The sequence below is a fragment of the Bactrocera dorsalis genome, chromosome 3 (genome assembly GCF_023373825.1).
Source record: "Bactrocera dorsalis isolate Fly_Bdor chromosome 3, ASM2337382v1, whole genome shotgun sequence".
Classification (NCBI taxonomy): Eukaryota; Metazoa; Arthropoda; class Insecta; order Diptera; family Tephritidae; genus Bactrocera; species Bactrocera dorsalis.
The window spans coordinates 83012770-83039233 of record NC_064305.1 but is presented as its reverse complement, the minus strand read 5'-3'; the positions used below and the strand labels follow the sequence as shown (position 1 = coordinate 83039233).

The window sequence follows — 26464 nt, the reverse complement described above, 5'->3', positions numbered from 1 at the left end:
CAGTTAAAGAGCTATATTTGTTTATATTGTAGCTGCCAGTTTTCATTTGAGAGCTTTAAGTTCAGTTTTTAACGGTTTAATATTCCAAAAAATAGCGTTGCCGTACTAATGTATAATTTGTAAAGCTTAAAATGATGAATGCTGATATTTAGTAGCTTTCAGTTTATATATTTGCTAATAGTTATTAGATTACTTGTTAGAAATATTTTAAAATTGTTCAAAAAAATTTTATTTTGGATGAGCTACAGTTAAAAATGCTATTGGTTGAGTTAGAACAGCTTTGAAAGAATTTGAAAATAACATTATCTGCACATTTTTCTTTCATAAAAAAATGTTGAATGTGGTGATGCTTCCAACTTTTATTGAAAAATCGACACATCTAAAAAACGAGGCTCTATTGAATCGAGATGTCTGGAAATTCGAATCTTCATTTACTTGAACTAGGGTTTATAATATAAAATAAGGAAAAAGTGGCTGAAAATTTGATGGGAAAAAAGCGACGCAGCCAGACAGCATATTGCTGTATATAGTTCATTTCAATATATGTATATACCGAGTATACCACATATAGGCAGCGATCAACAACTTTTTTTGATCTTATTTTCATATTTCCGTTTCTTAGAAAATTTTACTGCATGAAATTCCACAAACTCATTTAATAAATAATTGCAGGGAATGTAAGCGAACTAAGACACGTTGAAAGATCTAAAAAAATTTTAATTGCATTTTATTTTTGAGTGATTGCTTTAAGTCATTGATTGTCTAATCTCTAAATTTTTCCCCTATTTAATTTTATTATCATTAAGAAGTAAAATAAATTATGAGTCGGGCGTCTGCTGAACATCTTTTTTTTTGGCTTGGATAGAAAATAAAAATGATAAGCCGAATTCTGATAATGACATTATCAACTTAAGCTCAAACGCAATTCCAAACTTCAAAGTCAAACATAATTGGCGCTTAATGTTTTTCTGTTTTATTTTGTTTCTCTGCATAAACACATTATATATTATATAATATATATTGCAGATTATTAATGAAATGGCCTATCTAAATTTAGCAAGTTCTCTGTTGAGTGTAATAAAAATATCAAACATTTTGATAAGCCACTTTAGTTTAGATGAAGCTAAATTTAAGACGATAGATAGTTAAAATTGCATAAGCTTATTTATATATATGTATATATAAGTGAAATTTTAATATTAGTTTATGTAAACATAAATCAGTTAGACAAATTGTTGACACCACTGCTTTATGCTAACATTATTGATAAATCTTTAGGAGAGAAGTCTACTACAAACTTTTCTCGAGTCTCATACACAGGAGGCGTATATGGTCGTTTGCAATGGTTGCATAACTCACATTCATTAATTATTTTAGTTATCTCCTTAACGTAATTAGGGTGGTAATATTTTTGCTTGAAGCAATTTGCAACTTTTTCAATTCCCTGATGCAATCCTTCGAGGTGAATTTCTATTACTTTTGATTTGAAGTCCGAATAATCTTCAATATTTTCTAATTCCTTCATGGTTCGGTAAATTTTAAATCTGTTTGAAGTGATCAGTCTATTATAAATGTTTTGCAATTGTATAAAGTCGTCGTCGTCTGTCATAAGTATTGTTGTATTTTTGTTTAATAAATAAGTTTTAATTATGTCCTTTATAAACTCAGTTGTTAGTGCCGTATAAGTTATAGTAGTAAGATTGTTAGAAAATATTTTGCATGTGTTTGTACAATTTTGGTTAGATCTTATTAGTTTAAGTTGGTTTCTGAATACGTTTAATGGCCTTTCGGCAATTCTAATAAACTCACCGGAGTCTTCGTCAGCGGAATGGATTGTGGCTACATTCGAAGCAGTTACTTCATTAACGTTACATTCTTCAATTTTAACGCGAGATAGCGCATCGGCAACATGATTTTCTTTACCAGGAATGTATTTGATATCAAAATCGTATTCATTCAACCTAATCTTCCACCGTTGCAGTTTTGCATTTGGCTCTTTTAAATTATGTAACCATTGTAGAGGGCGATGATCACTATTTATTAAGAACTTTCTGCCATATAAATACAAATTCGAAGTGGCCATTTTGTGTAGTTTTTGTCTATCTATTGGATCCATTTCGATTTGATGGAATCCTTGCGCCAAATCAATTGTCGTGAAGTATAAACATCTACCTAACTTGTCCAGTATCTCGTCCATGTTTGGAATATCCACAATTATTTTTTGTTCTAACATATCTTTTATGTTTGTTTACTTCCGCTTTATGTACATGAATAGTTTTTATTTTGTGAATTTAGAGTTGAGCTGACGAAGTGTATTGTAGCCTAATAATCCGTCGTAATTATCGGAAAAATTATAAACGTAAAACGTCAATTTGTGGTTATGGTAATTGTCGAAAACTTCTTGAATTTGTTTAAGTAATACCTTTCCTGTAACTGTTTTTAATAATATTGGTTCAACTTCAACGATTCTACTACTAAGAACTTGGGGCTTAATTAAACTAACAGAAGACCCCGTATCTATCAAAAACCTTATAAATTTATGTTCAATCTTTAATTCTATTGTTGGTAATCCTCCGAGGCTTCTAATTGAAAATTTGATGACTCAAATTCCATTGGTTGAGGAGCGCCGTATCGCCTTATTCTAGATTGATTCGAATTACTTTCATTTTGCCTTCTTGTTTGTTGCGAATTTATTTTAGGTACATTATTGTCATTATGCGCATTAAAATTATTTCTATTAGTATAACTATTAGGACAATTCAAAGTTGTATTCATTTGTGGGTGATAAATCCATCCATTTGGATTTGAATGATAAAAATGATTTGCGTTATTAGGTGGCAATGCATATCCCTGATAGTTATTGTCATGAGAATAGTCAAAAAATCGATTTACATTAGACGGACAAAAATGTTGAAACTCGTTACCATTTTCTCTATTTGAATTTATGTGAGAAAGGTTAGGAACTCTGGGAAATGGGATGTTTCTCTGATTATGATTTTGTTTGGTTTTGCTCAATCTTCTATCATCTTCAAAAACATTATTTTCTTTCAAAATTTTAACTGCTGACTTAAGGTCAGTTACTAAATTTGCGTTTATTAATGCTGTTAAATAATTTGGCAATTCCCTTTTCAACGTCTTTAAACTAATCTGATCTAGCTCTTTGTACAAAAATGTTTTAGTGGATATATTTTCATTTTTTAATTTAATGCAATCTTTTACTCTACATGCTTCGATGTTAATTTCTTCGCACAATAATTTTACACTATTCTTAAATTTTATATTACTGATTTCCAAAATAAGAGTAGATACAGGTGTATGTTCGCCAAATTCATCGATAAGCAATTGTCGTAGTGTTGTCCAATCACACGGTTGATCCCGTCTAACAATATCAAGAGCAGAACATCTAAGAGTTCTGGTAACAAATTTGAAATAAAATGCAGCCTCTTCTGAATAGATAGTTGTGTACCGAGGTACAACGCTATCCATGCTGTCGACATACATCGCTAAGTAGTTTTTGTTGCCGTCAAACGGTTGAATCAGCTTAATGGTTTGCATAACGAGATCACGCTTTTCTCTTCCTTCGGTCATTGTTATTTCTTTATTTATACTAAGAGAGCTCAACTTTTTGTCTATAGTTTCTAACTCTTCTTCAACGCGCATTGATAAGAGCAGTATATAGATTAATATCAATTGTTTTTTATATAGTTCTTTTTTTTATCAAATTATCTTAACAAAATTAAGTAATAGATATCGGTAAAATTTTTCTTTACTTTAGTAGTATTAATTTTCATACACTGTGAGTTTTTTGAGTCTCTTAACTAGTTAAAATTCGTGTAAATCACTGAAGCCGATTTGATTAATTTTTTTTTTGTATTTTAGTTCTCGTTCTTTCGTGTAAACTGTCACTGTCACTAGAACCGTTCTTAATAATTTTTTTTTTGTATTGTAGATGTCTTTCCTTTGACATTAATTTGTCCTTAATTTACATTGACATTGGCATGATATTGAAAGACACTACACTGATCTTTATTTGACATTGAACTGCTTTACTTTGACATGACGGCATGACAATAGAATATGCCTTTTTTTTATTCAGCGCGTGTATTTATTTTTATTTTTATTAACTTTATTTTTATTATTATGATTATTATTAATTTTTTAATTGTAGGTTCGTTTAAGGATCTTTTTCGTAGATCCTACCGACTGCGCCAGTGAAATTTTAATATTAGTTTATTGGATTTAATTTTAATCTGTTAACAAATTTAAATATTACAATATTTAATTAATACTTCACATTTCAATGTTTGCTTAATGACTAACTCATCCTTGCTTAATAACTACTACAGAAGGTCATCTCGATTATTTTACTTCTAACGTATAAGACGTATAAGAGCGTATTGATATTAATTTATTGTTTGAGTGAGTGTAGCAATGTCACTTATATATTAAAATAGAATAATATAAATTTAAAAATAATATAATACAAAATTAAAATCAACTCAAATCAATTAAATTTTTCCTTCGAAAAAATCTTCAAATGCTGACTGTATATTAATGCATCTATATATATGTATATATATACAAATACGTCTGTATATTTAATCATTACAATGTGTGTGGGCTTTATACAGTCATTTGAAATAATTTTTATTTCGCCTGAACCCCGGTGTCAGGTGTTAAGCAGATCTGTGAAGATGTCAAAGCAATGACACCGAATAAATTATTATTGCGTGTTGCTTGAATGTGAATTTGTCAGACGTCTGCGTCAATTTTTAAATGAATGTGAAAGCAGAGCAACAAAAACAACTGAACGAACTTCGTCTGTTCTAGCGAGACTGGAAATTTTGATAAGCCGGACTCTTAGATGAACGCTCAGTGCGCGTGGCACTATTTAGCACATACAAACAAATTTAAAAAATATAGTTTGAACTATTAATTGCTTATGAATAAATAGGTTCCAGAAATTTTTATTAAGCTTATGGCTATTCTTAATTGTTTACAACCTTGTCTCTTTTTTAATAAAAAGTATGTGACTTCGAACAAGCCGAAAGTATAACGTCCTCACACACAAAGACTTGTTTTTGATTGGTCAATTTGTATAGGAGCTATATGCTATAGTAGTTCGATCTGAAAATTTGTTTATGTTGTTATGTTATGTGTCATCTTAGCTTTGCTTTGACCAGTAATCTATGCCAAATTTCTTGATGATATCTCATAAATAAAAAAAGTGTTCCGTAAATGCACTCAATTCAGATCGTTCAATTTGTAGGGCAGCTATATACTATAGTGACTCGATCTAAATGATTTTTTCGGAGATTATTTTGCTGCTCTAGGCTGTAATCCATGTCAAATTTCTTGCTGATATCTTGTTAAATAAAAAATGCTTTCATATAAAAACTTGTTTAAAATAGTTCAGTTTGTATGACAGCCATATGCTATAATGACACGATCTGAATAATTTCTTTGGATATTACATTGTTGCTTTAGGCAGTAAGATGTGCAAAATTTCGTGAAGATATCTCATCAAATAAAAAAGTTTTCATACAAAAACTCGTTTATGATCGTTCAGTTTGCATGACAGCTATGTGCTATAGTCGTTCGATCTGAACAATATGCCCCGATATTGTAGCTTTCCTTCGAGCAGTATTATGTGCCACATTTCGAGAAGATAGTTTGCCAAATAAAACAGTTGGCCATACAAGCACATGATTTTGATAGGTCATATTGCATGTCAGCAATATGCTATAGAAGGCCAATATTAGCGATTCCGGCAGATGCGGAGCTTCTGTGTATTACAAACTGCGTAATATATAATGTTTAAGGCATATATATCACATAGATATTACATAATCGCACTTCAGCATACTTAAATGCGTTTAGAGTATATTTACGCCTTGGCGTATGAGTAACTTTTGTTAGCGTAAACATTTTTCTGATAAAAAATGCAATTATTGGTATTACGTTTGCGTAAACATCTGATAAAAAATGCAATTATTGGTATTACTACTAAATTTTCTAATTCGTAATAAATATTTAAGGCGATTTTATATGACAAAGTAGCTTCAACCGTTAGTTATTAAAACATTTCTATGGCTATAAGGTACTCGATGCTGAAGTACTTAGAAACGCTCAAGAAAATATTGCATTCAAACGCAAAAAATTCCAAAGAACTCAATTTCTGATATACAATAGCAATTTATAATTGATTGTAAATAGTTATTTATAATAAATTGATTTTTTTACGAACCTCAAGCCCTAATTGAACTACTGTTTAGACAAGTTGTCAACCTTAATGCAGCGCTACAAGCTCAAGCTTAGCAACTGATTTCTACAGAAGAATTTTATACGCTTAATTATATGTAAGCATGCCGTATATATACATCAAGTACATATATAAATTAATTGTAACAAATTTTTACTGAAACTGTAATACATAATGCGCATTAAGTCGCTGGTGATCCCTAGGCGATAATAAATCGCTAATAAATGCCTCCTACAGTAGCAGCATGTAAAAATAGGTAGAAAAATTTAAAAATAAGAAAATGCTGTCAATCAGACAATTTGAATACAGTGCAGCAAATTTTGCTATATGTGCTTATGTGTAAGTGCATTTTGCATATACTCATTGAGATGCACAACCGACGTTCAATGTTCAGTTCAACAAGTACATGTTAATTAATTGCTGTAATGGCGTCTGAGCAATTTTGTTGAGCAGTGTTATCAGCATTTAATTGAACTAGGATTTATATTATAAAATAAGGAAAAAGTGGCTGACAATTTGATGTCAAAAAAGCGACGAAGCCACACAGATTATTGCTGTACATAGTTCATTTCAATATATGTACATACATATATACCACATATAGGTAGCGATCAACAAACCGCATGTATTTATACATATATGTATATACCGTACATAAATATTATGTGATCGCCTGATTGTCGCACTGTGTTCATTGTTGTTGTAACTTAAAGAAGGTGTGTCTATTTCATTCACAGCACACACTAATACATACACAAATATACCATATATATGCATATAACTTATAGATGGGCTTGTCTCTGACTTATAAATATTAAATATATCAAGCTTATGCTTATTTGTATGAATTTATAATCTATTTGGACTATATACATACATATATGTATATATGTGAGTATATATGAGTTTGTGTATACAACTATATGGAAAAGCAGCATGCGGTACATTCCGGGTTAGTAGTGGTCCGGATTGAATAATTACACTTACTTATTTTTTTACTGACATTTGTAAATAAACTCTTCACTAAAGCTAGAAATAGCTGCTTTTAAGCGCAAATAATAATAATAGTGATAATTAAGTGCCAATAATGCTCCTGATGGGTATTGTGGTCTGTGCTGAATCCCTGAAATTTAATTTAAATGCAAAATGATCAATAAAAAATATATCAAAATAAAATTTATGGACGAAATATTTTTTTCAATATTAAATTTATTGATAACAAATTGCGTTAGTGTTGTTGTTGTTCGAAATTTTTTTTGTCGATATTAAAATTATCAGTAAAAAATATGTTTCAATATGACATCTATCGATAAAAAATATGTACAAACTTATCAATAAAAATATTTCTCAAATTTATCGATGACAAAATGTATATTTTATTGAATTTAGTTTAAAAAACTATTTATCGATAAACTATATTTCGATATCACATTTATCGATAAAAAATATGTTAGTGTTAAAATGTATAGGTAAAAGCTTTTGATATTAAATTTATCTGTCACAAATATATTTCGCTATGATATTTATCGGTCAAAAATATGTTAATTATAATTTATCTATAGAAATTTTTCTTAAATTTATCGATAACAAATTAATTCATTTATATAAAAAGTAATCAAATGTCGATATTAAATATATTAATCAAAATTTATCGATTACCTGTTATCGGTAAAAAATTATTTCAATTACTGTATATCCAATAGTTCCCAATGTACAATAAATTAGCTTTATGTAAGATTTGAGAAAACTTCTTTTCAAAATATTTATTGATTTAATACCTAGATAATGACAGATTATTGGGTGTGTTGTGAGTACAAATTTAATTTAAACACACAACGTCCAGTCGAAAATACTTTAAAATAAAACTTATCACGGGAAAATTATTTCAATATTAAATTAAACGATCAAAAATTATTTCGATATTAAATGTATCGATAAGAAGTATCGAAACTGATCGATACTAATTAGGAGAACTATCGATAAAAATTATTTCAATTTATCGATAAAAACAAATATCAATTCGTATTTATTGTTCAAAACTTACGTCAATTACTTATATAGAGCATATCAACATTAAACTTATCGATACAAAACTAAAATTATCGATTAAAAAATATTTCAAATGTTTAAAGTCAACAGTTTCCAAATCCATTCACTTAGGACCAGTCATACCGAGAGACAACTACAAGTTTCCAATACGTAGTAAGTGTCCAATAACCTGGTAAACATCGCTGCCACAACGCGTTGCTCGACACACTTCATTGATTGGCGGTCGCTGATAATGTAACTGTCTCAACACTACATACTTACGCTGATAAGGTGATCGCTACCAGCGTCTAGCAATCTGCTCGACACGGTGAAATGGAGCAAGAGCATACATACACCTACACACACTTACCCTGCCACTGTGTGTGGTTTGCTTACATACAACACGTGCATATGTGCATATGTGTGTGTGTGTGCTTACATTTGCCGTAGGATAGTTAGGTGTTCAGTGGAAACTGATATTAAGGCGCTAAAACAAATGTGCCGCGCGTGTACAAACTATCTCCCTCACAACTTTTTATTGTTTGTTTTTATTAGGTTCTTCCATTTTTATTACGTCTCTTTGAGTTCATATCAATAATTAGCTTCGAAGCGCCAGTCAGTCATTCCATCAAGCTATTGACAGTTACCAGTGTATGTACATCTAAATATATGCAATAGCCGCAGAAAGATAGAGACAGCATTTGGCTTGAGATTGAACCTGAAAATAGTAAAAACACTACGCATTAATCCCAATACACACAAATGCTCATATACTCAGCCATATGTACACATGCGGTATACCAGAGATTCGTCGAAGAGAAGGAAACCCGCCAATAGTACAAATGTACTATGTTAAATGCGGTTTGGTGCTGGTTCTTAACTTACTTGCTTTATTGAAAATCGATCACAGCAATCAGTTCGAGTGCAGGTCTTGTGCGGTTAGGTTGTTGCACTAAATTAAAACAGTTAATAATTGTTTCCGTCAAGACAGTGCTTTCGTGGTTTTCGTAGAACATAATTAGAAGAATAAATTTTTTTAAAGAAACATTCAAAATGCCGAAAAACCGCCGATTCGATGGAACAGGTATGAATTGCATATGGGGAAGATGGGTTTTAAATTGAATACTAGAATAAGATATAGAAGAGAATATACATAAGTAGTAACTGTGTTTAGAATAATATATTTCAGAAATCAAAAAAGAAATTTAATCTGAAAAAAATCGATTATAGAAAATATTATATATAAAATATTAAATAAAAAATACATTACTGTAGTACCCTTCACAGGTTCATTTCTTTTAGAAAAAGCGTATAAAAAATCTTGTTTTTAAGTTTGATCGGTCATTTTATATACCAGCTATATGCTATAGTTGTCTAAACTGAACAATTTGCTCCCAGAATGTGGTGTTGCTTTAAACAATAATCCGCGCCAAATTTCACGAAGTTATCTTGCCAAATAAAAAAGCTTTTCATGCAAGAACTTGATTTATACCAATCAGTTTGTATGGCAGCTATAACATATAGCGATTCGATATTGGCAGTTGCGAAAAATGAGAAGTTTTTTGGCATGAAAAGAATGTGTACAAAATTACGGTTCGATATCCCAAAGACCAAAGGACTTGTTCGTGTATATAGACATAGATGAACATACCATATATATATACTTTATAGGGTCTGGATAACTATGCATGTATATGCATATATCCATCTGACTCGTTTAGTCACATATGTCAGTCCGTCTATTTCCATATATGCGAAAAGTAGTAAATTAAAATTAATAATATTTTCAAAAAAATTAATTGTAGAAAAAACTTTTAAATATTTTTTACATAAACACACAGTATTCTAATCAAAGATACGATACTATATTTTTTTTCAAACAATAATATGAAAATATTGTTAATATTTTATTACCTATAATCGATTTTTTTTTTAAATTTACAAATCCAAAAAAATAAATTCTTACATTTTGTTCTCATTGAAATTTTTTGCAAATTTAATTAAAAAATAATATAAAAAAATAAACATTAAAAAAATTAAATTTGGAAAAATTTTCAATGAGAATTTGCTCAATAAAAAAATATTTTTTCATTAAATTGAGAAATAAAAGTAGATAGATATTTATTATACTAAATTAGTACATATATTTTAATCTCCATTTAAAAAAATGTCTTACTTAAAGACGTTACTTTCTTTTGTATACAATTTTGAGCACATTTTCTTTGTAACCAAAAACTCAACTCGGAACTACATACAAATACAACAAATACTCAAAACAATCGCGCTCCAATTGTTAATTAATTAATTCAAACAGTATTACTTCACTTTCAACGCTTATACAAACACTACTACAAGATAGCTAATCAATTACCAATAACAATTGCTCTTCCTCTTCCATTGAGAGCGATTGCAGCTAGAAAAATTGCTACTTTTTGCTCTTCTTGCTGCTTCTATTCATAAGCGTAAACAACAAGCGGCGTCTAGGTGCTTTTTATGTAGATAACTGTATACTGTACAGTATGTTGGCTATAACCAGTCAATAAAGAAGTTGAACTGTATATGTGTGCATTATTGTTGTGAACCAGCATTGTTTTTCTTATGTGTGTATGTGCGTTGATCCACTAGACGAACATAACTTAACTCATACAAAAAATTGCTCCTACCTGCTCTTAGACGAAATAAGCGTTAAATTCGAGTGCAATTAAATAACGGATATGCTCCGTTATGCATGCAAAGATAACAAATAATTGACTTAACGTCAATGTAAAGTGCATTCCGTTATAGACAGCGCGCAAATATTTGCCAAAAGCCGTAGTAAGTGCTTTTCACTTTTCATTCATTTTATTAATTGCAAGTAACGCTTCCAGTTGTAATAACAACAGATCAAACAAATTAGCATTAACTTAATAACGTGGAATTTCATTGGCTATGCTATAAAAAAACGGAAAAAAGAGTTTTGAAAAGCTTAGTAAACAAAATGCGAAAAATTTCCTCACTACTCACCTATTTCAATGGAAAATAGTTCTGAAAAATGTTTTGTTCATTTCAGCGTAAATATTATTGCATTGTTATTATCATTTATGCTTTTTATTTCTTGTGTTTTGAAAACATGCACGGAGAGCCAGTGCGCGGGTAAACAAAACGCTTACGTCGTTTATTATTGATTATTTCATAAGAATCATTTAAGTGTTTTCATAATAATTATTAGCCCTCCACATTTATGTAGTTATGGTGCATATGTACATACATACATAAATACATAAGCATCCTACTTAATTATAGAAACCACATAACCTCAACATTTGACGCTTGAAATTTGATCGATAATGTTTTGTTGTTTTAGTGGAAAACGTAAATAAAATACACTCCAACGATAAGGAAGCTCTCTAATGATTCACCTCGCTTTTAATTGTAGTGCAGTGATGCGCATACTCTTCCGGAAATTAAAACGAAATGTATTGTGGTTTTGCTCTTAAAATATATGCTTTAGTGGAAGAAAAAATATATACGTATATTGAAGAAAAATAAATAGATTATACAGATCAATAAGTGTCATAGGTATAGGTTGGTGCGTTCAATATTCTCTAATTTGTTTCATAGGGCCTGCTTTGAACTTATGTCCTTATAATGCACCTCTACGATATGCCACTTCTGTGCACTATCTTCAAACCTTCTTTATTTACAAAAAATTTATATGAAAAGCAACAACAAAGATACGCATATGCATTCAAAACTAGAGTCTATGCATAAAGAGATCCTAAATAAAGTTATATAACTGTTTGTTACGAGTATACTATCTCACTTCAATTATGCCAGTCTATTGCATTTATACCAGCTGTCATTCGATTCGCTTTAAAAAACGTGGAGCACTAACTTTCTGATATGTGCTATTATATTTATTATATAAGTCGCTTTTATATTCTTTATGTCGCTATTATTACATACATACATGCATAAAATCAATTTTGGTATATATCGTCACCTAATATGCAAGATAACGTAACATCAGTTTTTATAGGCGAAGGAAAACGATATCATAGAAACCACTCATATTGAAACAAAATTTGAATTTTGGTTACAAAATGGTTATATATTGGTTATTTAATGGTTATATATTGGTTATAAAATGCTTATATATTGGTTATAAAATGGTTATATATTGGTTATAAAATGCTTATATATTGGTTATAAGATGCTTATATATTGGTTACAAAATGGTTATAGATTTGGTTATATTTTGGTTGAAAAATTATTATATATTGGTAATATCGGACAGCGAAAGCTGAAAGTTGAGTTTCGGTTATAAAGTAGTTATATATTGGTTATAAAATGGTTATATATTGGTTACAAAATGGTTATATATTGGTTATATTAGACAAACATATTTAATATGATTTAGTGAATCGTAAGCTATAAAAAACTCAATTTCGATTTTTTTCATGATACGTTGTTTTGCATTTTAGGTGACGATATGAAAATTCAATATTTTCTTATATATCAGTATTTTATAAAAATCAGTTCTAATACTTCCTTTCACTTCATTTTGGTATAATATCAAGTATTTTACCAGATATGAAACAATTGTTATCATACTAGGAACTGAAAGTGTTATCTTTTACACAAAGTAGTATAATTTATTATAATAATATAAGTCTAAGTCTACAACCATTATGAAGATAAAAAATTGAGTGTTTTTTAAGTGAAGTATTAAAAAATAAAACCTTAGATATTTCTTAAATGGCCACTTTAGAACGGCGCGTTTATGGTATTAACTGCATTAAGTTGCCTTTTTTGATAATTCTAACACTTATAATTAGTAACTAGCAGTTGATTAAAAAGGTATAGAGGTGGAGTCAATTTTGGGTGTGTTGTGAATATTTTAATACTATTCAAGTTCTCTATTGAATAATATGTTGCGCTTGTGCGCCAATACTATTTAAGTTTATGGAAATACTTTAGCTTCCATTAAAATATATTGCGTACTTAATAATATGTTAAATAATTTACTAATTTGTCACTAACAATATTAGTAATTCGTTCTAGAAACATAAAAGTATAAGGAAAAATTTTAAGTACACTAAAAACACCAAAAAAAAACATTACTAGTAAAATTATCTTTCTAATTGAAATAACTGCAAATAAATATTTTTTACAAAAATCTTCTACTTAACACACTCTGAGCACTCGAAACACTATGCACATCCAAAAAAAAGATCTTCAGTTCACATTTCAAAACTCTTAACTCCGGCACTCTCTTTCTCATTCTACTTTAAAACGAACACACACACCTGTATTTTGCCGACACTTTAAAATTATGTCAAAGTCCTTGATGTAGCCGCTTATTTTTAGTATGTGCCTGCGATTGTGCCTTTTATTATAAATACTTTTTTCCTTCAAAGTCAGTGGAAGATTTCCACAGCCTCGGCGTCAACTCTGCTTCAATATTTAAGTACTAAAAATAGCAAGACAATTAAAGAGCTGAATGATTTCTTTTACTGCTGATACACATTTTAAACACACATGCTGCTTATCAGTTTATTTACATTATCAAACGAAGACGCGTGTGAGGAGTAGTTGAGGTATTAAAAAAAAATAAACAAAAAAATGCTTTTGATTGCAAACACTTTGACAGAAGCTGCTACGTCGGCTTTACACCAAAATAGCAAAAGGTGCAAAGTCTAACAGAGATGATGGCAGTGACCTGGTGAATATGTTTGGACTTTATTTGGGGGTTTACAGATTACAATTATTTGTGTTTTCATTTATATTTATTATTTAAGTTATGATATTATTTTATTAAAAATTTTCAAATAATATTTAAACTAATTTAATTTTTCTTTTCTCTCTTTACTTACAGGCTTCATGGGCTTTGGTATACGCCATTTTCAAGCCTTTCTCATCTTCGCTGGCCTCTCTGTCGCATATGCGTTGCGTGTCAATTTGTCAGTCGCCATTGTCGCTATGACCGATAAAGACCAGGCAAATCCAGATTTTGAGGTAGGTGTAGCACACAACAGAGTGGTTGTAGTAGTTGCGTTCATAGCGGTACCTTTATGACCTTATTAAACCAAATTTCCGTATACGTTGTATTAATGATATCATGTTGACAGCATTTTTGACAGCTTTTTGTGTCAATGCTGTCACTAAAAAGTATTTGAAAGAGTTCTTTTAACGTTGCGCAACTTCAACCTTCACTTGCTATTAATTTACTTTTTTAAAAATATAATTCTTATATCTACTTTTTTCTTTGATAGGAATATGATTGGAACGAGAAGACAAAATCACTTTTACTCAGCAGTTTCTTCTGGGGCTACATTATCACACAGGTGCCCGGCGGTGCATTGGCGCGTAAATTTGGCGGTAAGACGACATTGCTCTGTGGCGTGCTCATCTGCTCCATACTGGCCATATTGACACCCATTTTTGCGAAAATTGGCGATTGGCAGTTGGTGTGTGCGTTACGTGTCGCCCAAGGTCTTAGCCAAGGTATGGTCTTCCCCTCAACACATACGTTACTCTCGGAGTGGGCACCCATTGAGGAGCGTGGCAATATCGGCACATGGTGTTATTCGGGCTCACAATTCGGTACGGTTGTTATGATGGCCACAAGCGGTATCATCGCTTCATCGTCATTAGGTTGGCCCAGCATTTTCTATTTGTCTGGTGGTGTTGGTGTTGTATGGGCCATTGTCTGGTTCATATGGGGTGCCAGTTCACCGGCAAATTCCAAAATCATTTCACCGGAAGAGAAGAAATTCATTGAACAATCGATTGGCGTTGATGCTGCTAAAGAGCATGGTCCACCCGCAAATATTCCATGGGTGAAAATCTTCACAACACCCGCATTCTTGGTATTGATTTTGGTACATAGCACACACAACTGGGGCTTCTGGACATTGCTCACTGAAATACCCACATACATGAAGAATGTATTAGGCATGGATATCAAATCGAATGCATTACTCTCGGCGCTGCCCTATTTCGTTATGTTCTTAATGTGTTTCGTGTTCTCGAGCATCTCGTCGCTTTTGAATAAGAACCAATGCATGCCATTGTCATTGAGCAGGAAACTCTTCAATTCGATTGGCCATTGGGTACCAGTGATATCGCTCATCGGTTTGGGTTATGTGGGCACGGATGATGCCACATTGGCCATTGTGCTGCTCACCGTTACGGTTGGCATCAACGCCTCCACCTATTTGGGCTTCCAGGTTAATCACATAGATTTATCGCCGAACTATGCCGGCATATTGATGGGCATCACCAATTGCGCGGCGAATATTATGAGTATTATAGCGCCGCTGATTGTCGGCTTCATCGTCACCGATGAGGTAAGTAGCTTCACTGATCATAATTATTTCTTATTACATAATTAATGTATATATCTTATTACATAATTAATGTATATGTCTTACTATATAATAAATATCTATATCTATATAAATTTTTATTTTTATTGCAGCATAATTCAGAACAATGGCGCATCATCTTCTTCATTGCTAGCGGTTTCTATTTCATCGGCAATTTGTTGTTCATCCTCTTTGGTCGCGTTGAAGTGCAACCATGGAACGATTCACAACCAAAGCCTTCACCGGAAAAACGCAATTCCACACAACTTGAGTCACAGCATTAGACACGTGGGCGCCCTGTACAGTAGTGTAGTTTTGCCTCGTTTTAGTTGATTTTAATTTTCCTTTTTTGTTTACTGTTCGTATCAACACAATGATACATTGTTATCGCTTGTCTGCATTTGTCTGTGTATAATTTAAGTTGTTAAAATATCGACTTTATAGCAAATACTTGATAAAAGTAGAATTTAAATATCAAAATTATGTATCATAATTTAGCTGAGTGATAAATAAAAAAAAAACAATGTAATTTAAGTTTATGTATAAAGAAGAAGAAGAAGAATTAAAAATAATGTATAATAAAAAATATGAAATAATAGAAAAAAATAATAAAAAACATAACAAATTTTAATTCCGGTGTTTATTTTCAGAACTAGTTACGGCTTGAAAACAATACAGCGGTTATGCCAATGCCTTTAAGTACAATGTCAGCTGTTTTGCTGACGTCACTTTAGCATGTATTTAATTAGTGTTAGGAAAGGGCAAGGATAGCCCAAATCTTAACTTCTAATCCCCGAAACACGCATTACTTAGACCTGCCATAAGTTCTGTTACAAGTTCAAGACGTTAGAAAAATGAAGCCATAATGCACTTTTTCATAAAGTTAGTTCTACTTAATAATTCATATATTATAGTATTAAAGGACCGAATTACAAAAACTTTTGCGAAATAGTCATAATTTGGTTTCACCCGAATCCCAAACCGAACTGACCATACATGAACAGCAACACGTACAGTTTTTATTGGTATTAACGCCATTTCTAAAACAGAAGATTTTTGAGATACTCCAAATTTTTGTGGGGCATTCGCCATGTTCTCTAACTCTGACAAACTGAAATCTAATAGCACCACATCTGCACTACCAGACGACCAATCACCTGCAGCCATGAAACCATGATTGAGCTATGAACATTGCTTTTAAGCCACCGCTGAGTGATTTTTGCCTTGTGTATTGGACTAGAATCTTGCTGGAGATCCAAGAAGATCGAAGGAAAGACTTCTTAACTGCTTTACCACGATTGCTGAAATTCCAAATTCAACCCTGTCGTCACTGAAGTGAAGAGGTGTAACACCTTTACAGGAGATTGCTGACCAAACCATTATAGATAATGATGCAGTTGAACTCTTGGAATATTTTTTGCTTCTTTGATTTTTAGAAACTTTTTCAATAGTGAACATTTTTTCATCTGTAAAAATTATAATTTTATGGCCGTTTACCGCTTTTCACTGAACAGCCGGTAGTAGGCCACCCGCGATGATTGACTTTCATGTCGAGATCATCTCGAATAAGTTTTGGTATTTTTATAATCGTTAATATTCAATTCCCTTGACATAGTTTTTTGTTTTCTGAAAGAGATTTTGGCGAACGAGTTCGCGAACTGGTTTTATAGCTGAATTGGTGCGAACCACGCGAGCAAAACTACTTCTCTTTCTATCATAAACTGTATACGCTTGGCAAATCTATCAGAAGTGCTGTAACAGTATTGAAATATTGAGCTTCTTGAGAAAGTCATTAAGCAATCACTGCAATATGAGTGAGGAGCTAACTCCACTGTTAATAAGCCAATGCAGACACTAAACTGAGTATTATATTATATGTATAGTATATGAGTGGGCACTGAATAAACATTATAACAGAAGACAACGGCAATTTTTTCTCTGAATTTGTTCTCGCTATATGCATAGAAAACCTTGTAGCAGAAGAGCAATGGCAAGAGGAAGCGGATTGTTGATCTAATCATATCGTTTAATTAAATTCTGAGAGTATAATCGATATACTAAATATATATATTATATATTGAAACTGTAGAAAAATACTCAATTAATTTTTGTAATAGTGGAACTTAGATGTCCAAACTAAAGAACAAAGCGTTTACCAAATGACACCACGGACCAGTTGTCATATATCCACCTGTTTACGGTAATTTTCGATGATCCAGTGCAAATTTTCGGCTATAGTGTGCTAGTGATAGTGTCTTCGATACGATATTCGGCCTCCTGATCATCTATTTCTGGATCTTAAGCATGGGTCGCCAGTAATAATATATTTCGTGGCATCTTGGTAGTTGGAGAACATTGTATCACAGACATTAAGGAATTATATACAGTTAGAAGGCCGAAAAACAGTAATTTTTTCAGATTTTTTTGTGAGAAAGAATTTTAAGACTACAGCTGATCTCCGGGAGATTTCGTTAACATGATATTAAATCGAATAAGCAAAATTAAATTTTTTTGACAAAATGGAGGTTTATCAAAAACAAAAAAAAAAATCGTTCTCGACCTTCTTTGAGTAATTTGTGCCAATCAAAAAAATTTAATATAAATTATTAAAAAAATATAAAAATTCTATTGTAACTTGAATTTCCAAAACTTAAGTTTTTGATGATTGTTTTTATAATTTCGTTATTTCTTTTTTGAACTCAAATGTCAACTTTCGAAAAACAAAAAAAAAATAAAATAAATTATTCAGCAAAAAAACCACACACATAACACAAATAAATTTCGTTACGAAAATTGAAAGAAATAATTCCATATAAGCAAAATTCCGACTGCTTTCGAGAAGCAAATGAGTATGAATTTCATTTAGTTAGAGCACTATTTACATCGGGAAATCATATCTTAAATTGAATCGTTAATCTTTGCAGCTCACTTTGGTGTTCGACATCTGCAAATGCTCTTGCTCTTCGGCACAATGTGTGTTGTGTATGCGCTGCGCGTTAATCTCTCGGTAGCGATCGTTGTGATGACAGATAAGACGTCAAATCCGGACTTCGAAGTGATATAAAATTTTGCTGACGGTTGGTTTTGTACAAACACTTTAACCACTTCGTTTTCTCGCCATATTCTAGGAATACAATTGGAATGAACATATCAAGGGTTTGCTGCTAAGTTCCTTCTTCATCGGCTATGTCACCTCACAAGTACCTTCCGGCTATTTGTCACGTCGCTGTGGTGGCAAATTATTGTTGCTCATCAGCCTTGTCAGTTGCTCGTTGTTGGCCATATTGACGCCATTATGTGCAGCTATTGGTAACTGGCAGCTGGTGCTGGCCTCACGCATAGTACAGGGCGTATTTCAGGGCACCGTATTTCCCTCAACGCACACGATACTTTCGCAGTGGTCGCCGGTGGAAGAGCGCGGTCTAATGAGTTCATGCACTTATTCGGGTTGTCAGTTTGGCACGTTCGTTATGTTGGGCAGTAGTGGCGTGATTGCTGCCTCGCGTTTAGGTTGGCCTGGTATTTTCTACATATCCGGCAGTGTCGGTTTACTATGGGCCGCTATATTCAAGTGTTTCGGTTGCAGTTCACCGAAAGAGTGCCGTCACCTGTCGGAGCGTGAACGGGAACTTATCACTTCACATTGGGGCACTTCGGAGCTGCAGTTTAGGCGCAGATCAATGCATCCACCCTGGACAGAATTCTTTAAGTCATGCCCCTTTTGGGCGCTAATGACTGTGCACTGCACCAATAATTGGGGCCTCTGGACTTTGCTCACCTATATGCCGGTCTATGTGAAAAATATCTTAAATATGGACATACAAAATAATGCACTCTCATCTGCTTTGCCATACTTTTCAATGTGGGTGCTGAGCTTCGTATTTACGGCCCTGTCTATGTGGTTCAAGAAACGCCAATGGATGTCTTTGAATACAAATAGAAAGCTCTTTAACACCATCGGTCATGGTACACCGGCAATAACGCTAATTGCGCTCGGCTATGTGAATGCGGATCATGTGATCGCTGCAGTTGCTCTACTCACGATAACGGTTGGTGTTAGCTCGGCTTCGTATTTGGGTTATCAAATCAATCATATTGACTTATCGCCGAACTTTGCTGGCATCCTAATGGGCATTTCGAATTGTTTGGCCAACATAACGGGCATTGTGGCGCCGTTAACAGTGGCATTGATAGTCACTAATGAGGTAAGTTCGGTTACACAACGTGGAAGACTCACTTGTCGCACTAATGAAAAATTGCGGGTTGAATTCATAAATAGCTCGTAAGAAACGAAACACTTGTTTCACAACACGAGTTTTTAATTTAGTTTTGATCTGATGATTCTTAAAAATCCTAACCTCACTTACTACAATATTTTAATTGAAAAATATTTATTAATAGCCAATGACTTCATTTTATAGAAATCCGTTGAGCAATGGCGTATAGTGTTCTTTTTGGCCTCGTTCCTGTACATTCTGGGCAATACGGTGTTTCTCATTTTTGGTGATTGCAACGTACAACAATGGAATGATCCTGCTGATTAGTTCTAAACGACTTTGTTCCACATTAATGTATATAAGTTCTCTAATACGTCTGTGGAATTAATAAGCGACTGATAAAATTAAGCATTTAAATTAGGTGTAAATCATATGTGTATGTATGTTTAAATTAATGTAAATTTGTCTCTGTTAAATAAACTCCAGTGCATAGCTCATGGTGACTTAACATAAAATGGCAAATGATCTATCAAATACACACTATAGCGGGCGTTTAGACTGCGTAAATAGAAATAATTATAGTTACAAGCAAATCCCGGTAAGTAAAACGTCGGAAAAATGTAAGCATTTAAACAGATTTCGTTTAATTGCAATCTGTACAGGGATTGCCGTGAGGTTCCTTGAAAACTCTTTTAGAAAGATACAAGTATAACTAAAATCTGTAAGCTTATTACAAACTTACTTAATAATTGAGCTCTTGGTCGTTAGCTGTTAAGCATCGATTAGCCTTTCCAGTGTTTTTTCCAAGAGCTGTTCCTGAACACTACGTCGATGTTCGAGTTTTCACATCTAAAACCAAGCGCGCAATACTGCCGTCTATTAGACACATACAAGTATACATATATTCCTTAAAAAGCCGGTACCAGTTTCTGTACACAGTCAGAAATTCGATAGCTTAATTTAACCATATCTAAGAGCTACGGTATCACATACAGTTTAATACAAAAGTAGACCAATAGGTACAGCAAAGGAGGCCATACTTTTTCCAACACTTTTGTTATATCTCTTCAGTGAGGTTAACCATTTCATCACCAAAAGATATACGATCCTATAACGAGTCGAAATTATTAAAATTTACTACCGAAGCAGAAAGTCAGTGGCCTCAACTTTAAGAGCGCTTCAGTTTATGATCATCATAATCGTACTGTCAGATCAACTATTGAAAGTCTTGAGAAAAAATTTGAACAGGCACATTATAAAATGTTCCAGTGAGACAAAGAAGTGGTCGTAGTGTCGAAAATATTTCTGCCGTTAACGCATCAATTAAGGAAGACCCAAATCAGTCTCTCACACGTCGTTCTCAAGCGTTGGTCATCTCTGTGACATCGCTGTAGTGAATTTTGTGAAAAGATCTGGGCCTAGATCCGCACAAAATCAAATCGATGAAAGTACTAAAGCCGCTCGACTATCAGAATCGTTGTGTCTTCGTGAACTTGGCTGACGAAAAATTTGATAATTATCCGGAGTTTCATCGAAAAATCATCTTCAGCGATGAGACTCCTTTCTGGCTGAATGGTTTCGTCAATAAGCCAAGTAAGCGTTAATGGAGACAGACAGCAATCCATACGTACTCCATGAGTCAACATTGTATTCCGAAAAAAATACGGTTTGGTGCGGTTTATTGGCCGGCGGCGTCTACCGTGATGATCAATACTGGCGCGTTACTCTCAATGCTAACCGAATATTTTTGTCCCGAATTAGTTGATGTGGATTTGGACAATATGTGGTTCTAAGAGGAAGGTGCGAAAGCCACACAGCGCATGTCATCATTTATTTATTGAAAATCAAGTTTGGTGAACGTGTTATCTCACGAAATGGCCCAGCCAATTGGACGCCTCGGTCGACCGATTTGACGCCGTCAGACTATGGCCTGTGGGGCTACGTCAAGTCCGGTTTGTCCAGAAAGTAATAGGACTGACCTCCTTCCGCCGCGACTGTACTTCGGAGCGTGGGCGAACCGATGGCCCCCGGCACTTTTTTGTTTACCTGCTAGAAAAGGCCGATGATACGCAAGCATTTTGAGACAACAGAGGGGATCCAAGCAGCAGGCACCTCGATTATAAAGGCTATTCTGGAGAATGCCTTCCGTGACGCCCTCAATGCTTGGAAATCGATCTGGCAGTGCTGCATTGACGCAGAATGAGCCTATTTTGAAAGTTTTTAAAGAATTGTAACGATTGGTACAATAAATTTTTATAAATCGACTCAGTCCTATTACTTTCCGGACAATTACTGTATATACGAAAGCAGCTCTTTATTTGCTTATCTTGGCCTTAAATCTTTCTTCCTCTTCCTATTAGCAACCAAAAGTTAAAAATAGAGGTAAAATGCGCTACTTGACAGTTATGATACTAACGACAATATTTGCTAACTGTAAATATTTAACATAGTTTATATTTGACTGAGATTGAAACATTTCATATAATCCACTGTAAATGTGTAAACTTACACGAGAAAAAGTCAACCAGATAATGAATTGCAGCTAAACGCATTCAGTTTTAATTGCAGCTCCGAGCAATAAACATTAGAAAAGTTGTGATAATGGTATCGAAGGATATTCCCGCTGAGAATGCTGGTGAGAATGCCGCTGAAACTGATAATCAGTTTACAGTAAATATCGACGTCACTATGTCTAACCGAATGCTTTATATTTTCAACAGGTCCGAAAGTGGGCGTGCGACATTTGCAAAGTATGCTAATATTTTTCGGTTTGTGTGTGTCGTTTATGCAACGCGTCAATCTCTCAGTGGCCATTGTGGCAATGATGGATCGCAATTCCACAAATCCAGATTTTCCGGTGCGTTCTGTTTTTTCAATTAATTTTCTTAATTATAACAGTCTTTGTCTACGATATACAAATAGGAGTATAGCTGGTCGGAGCGAACAAAGTCACTGCTACTGAGCAGCTTTTTCTGGGGCTACTTCCTTACGCAGGTACCAGGCGGTCAGCTGGCGCAGCGTTTCGGTGGTAAAAAAATGTTGCTCTTCAGTGTCGGCATTTCAGCATTTCTCGCCTTATTCACGCCCTACAGCGCGCAACTGGGCGATTGGCAATTCATTTGCGCCTTACGATTTCTGCAAGGCTTCTGTCAAGGTTCCATATATCCTTCAACGCACACGATTTTAGCCCGATGGGCGCCACCAGCTGAACGCGGTATACTTGCAACAATTTGCTTTTCCGGTTCGCAATTCGGCACGATCATCATATTGAGTATTAGTGGTACATTAGCGGCTTCAAAGTTTGGATGGCCGAGCATTTTCTATGTTTCAGGCGGTTGTGGCATTATCTGGTCCTTTGTGTGGCTACTGTGGGGTGCTGATTCACCACACCAATCCAAATTAATAACACCAAAAGAGCAATATTACATCGAATCAGCAATAGAAGTGATTTCTAAGAGTGAGAATAATACCACCTCAGCAAAGTTGCCCACCCCTTGGTTGAGCATATTCACATCCTTGCCATTTTGGGTGCTACTCATCCTCAATTGTGCCTACAATTGGGGCTATTGGACATTGATGACACAAATACCCTCGTACATAAAGAATGTTTTCGACAAGGATATCAAGAGTAATGCCTTGCTTTCCGCCCTGCCATATGCCGCTAGTCTTGTACTCGGTTTGTGTTTCTGTGCGCTTGCTCAGGTACTGCTGTCAGCGAAAGTGTTGAGCACGAATGCTAGTCGTAAGATCTTCAACACGATCGGCATGTGGGTACCGGCAGCGGCCACAATTGCGCTGGGGTTTGTTGACGCCAATAGTGCTGATTTGGCCGTTATTCTACTCACTGTGGCTGTGGGCACCAACTCAGCAACATTTTTGGGTGGATTTGTGAACCATATTGACTTATCGCCGAATTTCGCCGGCACACTGATGGGCATTACAAACTGTGCGGCGAATTGTATGAGCATTATTGCACCGTTAGTTGTTGGCGTTATTGTGACAGATACGGTGAGTAAGTCAAAATTAATACACGCAAATACTATATAATATCAACTCATACCAATTGCAGACAAACCCAAATCAGTGGCGCCTTATATTCTACGTTGTGGCATTTTACTATTTCATTGGCAATTTACTTTTTATAACTTTGGGTAGCACTAAATTGCAGCCGTGGAACGAGCCGGTGAAACGAGACACAGATCATGAGCGTATCAAATTTCAAGTGGTAGTAGATGACCTGGAGCCTAAACAATCAAAACTTGAATCTAGTTAGGTGAACAAAGATATATAGAATGATGAAAGGATCTTCATAGCATTCAGCAAACAAGCGCAGATGGAGCATAATGCTAATACAGAAAGTCCTAGAAAAAGTATTAGATATAAGAATAAAAAATTTTTTATATTTCTTTGAAATTTTATTTTGTAACTAACGGTTGTTTGTTATACCTAAAACTTTTCCAGATAGATATTAAGTTGTTATATATACCTAAAAGGTCAGGATGAGCACATGAGTGGAATTCCGGGCGGCTGCCTATACGTGTTTCTGTAATGGTGTTGAAGATGGCCGGGATACGTTCATTTCCTAAACCCAGAAACCCAGAAAATGCAGTTAAGCAAAAAGCTGTAAAGAACGGTAATCATGCCACAAAGCAAGATATAAAACTGTAATATGGTACAAGGCATTGAAGTTGTTCTTAAAGGTGGACATGGCCACGTCTCTTATAAGTTTATTTTTATATCTCATAAACTAGTATCATTAGCTATATCACAGAGCCTTGCGGAAGAGAAGTTCTGTTAGCATGTAAAAAAAAATATATAGTCGATTCGCAAAACATTAACCGAAATAATATATATATAGTTTGATGGAGTCACTAAATATATTAGTGCCACTGAAGGTTCACTGTTGCTTCATTAAATCAATGCTCCAGCTAGCAATTTTAATTCGTTCCACTGTTTTTCACAGTCATCGATTTATTTTTTTTTGTCAGGAACTCCTAAACGTTTACTTGCTTAGCGGTTCCAATCCAGAGTTTGACGACAAACTTCTGCAGCATCTATTAGGGCAAGAGTTTTATCTTTTCACCGAAATCTTTAATTTTTTATCCTGCCCTATAAATATCTCTTGTATTATCCCAGGTGAAAATTTGATGCTTCTGGGATTTTTATACCTTAAACAGGGTATATTAAGTTTGTAACGTAGTTTGTAAAACCCAGAAGGAAGCGTCGGAGACCCTATAAAGTATATATATAAATGATCAGTATGTTGAGCTGAGTCTATTTAGCAGATTTGTCCGTCCGTCCGTCTGTCTGTATATATAGGAACTAGTCCCTCAGTTTTTAAGATATCGTTTTGAAATTTTGGAAACGTCATTTCCTCTTCAAGAAGCTGCTCATTTGTCGGAACTACCGCTATCGGATCACTATAAAATGTAGCTTCCATGCAAACTGAATGATCGGAATCAAGTTCTTGTACGGAAAACTTTCACATTTGACAATGTATTTTCGGAAAAGTTGGCACGGATTATTTCCGAAGGCAACAATGTTATCTCCGAAGAATTGTTCAGAACGGTTCACCATAACATATAGCTGCCATACAAAATGAACAATCGAAATCAAGGGCTTGTGTGGAAAACTCCGGATTACTACTCCGGATTACTATTGCATATGTGAAGGGTATTTAGCTTCAGTGCAGCCGAAGTTAACGTTTTTTCTTGTTTTAAATTTATTTATCCGTTATATTAACTCGTCCTACAGCTTTTGCCAAGAAGCGCGTGCACCATGCTTTATTAAGATATTTTAATTTTTACTCAAGTTAGATTTCTTTAGTCCCCATATAATTAATTGAAGTTCCAGCCGGCTTTATTCCGCCTTAAATTTCCCAATATTTGAGATATTTTAAGAAAATTGAGGGATTAGACAAGATGGAATGAGAATAAGTCCGAGACCCCATCTAACTAACAAACCGTATATGCAGCTGGAGGTATCTCATTGCCTTTTATCCTCGCAAGTTGAAAGAATATGAAATGTTCAGTTACACCCGAACTTAGGCCTTCCTTACTTGTCTTCACTAACAATGTTTGGTCGTTGTTGATTTCTAACCAATCCTATCAGACACGGATAGATCCTTAAAATTTGCTTACATGTCGGAGTAATTTACAGAAAATAAGCCAATGTTATCGGCAAATTTCCAGCAGATTTCTCTGCGCTTGCATCTGTGTTCAATGCCATCGGCAAACTACGGAGGCGGTAAGCTTCTCAGGAGTTTCTTCAATTCTAGAGTTGAAGAGTCGACTGCAATTCGTTCTTTAACTCAACTATGATGTGTGGGGTATTAATCTGGTCAACACATGTACGACTCGGGTGAAATCCGGTTTGGTGCTTTCTCAAGTATTTAATTAATCCGATTTAAAACTATACTGAACCTTGTAAAACAAAAGAGAGAGAATTATAATTCAGGAATGGAGCTCCATATTTGTGTATATAGGCTAAGATTTTTCATTAAATTACTTTTGCTGTTCTCCTGAGATGCTAAGAATGCAAATAGGGCGTCATTTTAAAGCTTGAGATCAGCGCTATCTGACAATAATGATACTAATGATAAAACAGTC

General features: G+C 33.9%; 3 protein-coding genes across 6 annotated transcripts in view; all 3 read left to right on the top strand.

Annotated features, from left to right (window-relative positions):
* LOC105226235 (putative inorganic phosphate cotransporter) overlaps window positions 1-16270 on the top strand; it is a 30262-nt gene extending 13992 nt beyond the window's left edge. For 3 of the 4 annotated variants that reach the window (XM_011205063.3, XM_049452956.1, XM_049452957.1), the window contains exons 3-5: window positions 14148-14287; window positions 14545-15621; window positions 15753-16270. In XM_011205063.3, the coding sequence (XP_011203365.2) occupies window positions 14148-14287; window positions 14545-15621; window positions 15753-15923 (1388 nt within the window). In that variant the 3' untranslated portion in view covers window positions 15924-16270. Of the gene's footprint in view, window positions 1-9195; window positions 9375-14147; window positions 14288-14544; window positions 15622-15752 lie in introns of those variants that run through there. The other variant, XM_049452958.1, reaches the window with a different exon arrangement.
* A 2075-nt stretch (window positions 16271-18345) lies between these two features.
* LOC105226234 (putative inorganic phosphate cotransporter) lies at window positions 18346-20369 on the top strand. The gene is made up of 4 exons (XM_011205062.3): window positions 18346-18488; window positions 18564-18694; window positions 18768-19844; window positions 20061-20369. Exons 1-4 carry the CDS (start codon window positions 18485-18487, stop codon window positions 20181-20183), a joined length of 1335 nt encoding a protein of 444 aa, XP_011203364.1. The 5' UTR covers window positions 18346-18484; the 3' UTR covers window positions 20184-20369.
* Window positions 20370-22336: 1967 nt separating this feature from the next.
* Window positions 22337-24709, top strand: LOC105226270 (putative inorganic phosphate cotransporter). The gene is made up of 4 exons (XM_011205096.4): window positions 22337-22491; window positions 22577-22713; window positions 22779-23864; window positions 23926-24709. The coding sequence occupies exons 1-4, from the start codon at window positions 22458-22460 to the stop codon at window positions 24127-24129; spliced, it is 1461 nt and encodes a 486-aa protein (XP_011203398.3). The 5' UTR covers window positions 22337-22457; the 3' UTR covers window positions 24130-24709.
* The last annotated feature ends 1755 nt before the right edge of the window (window positions 24710-26464 follow it).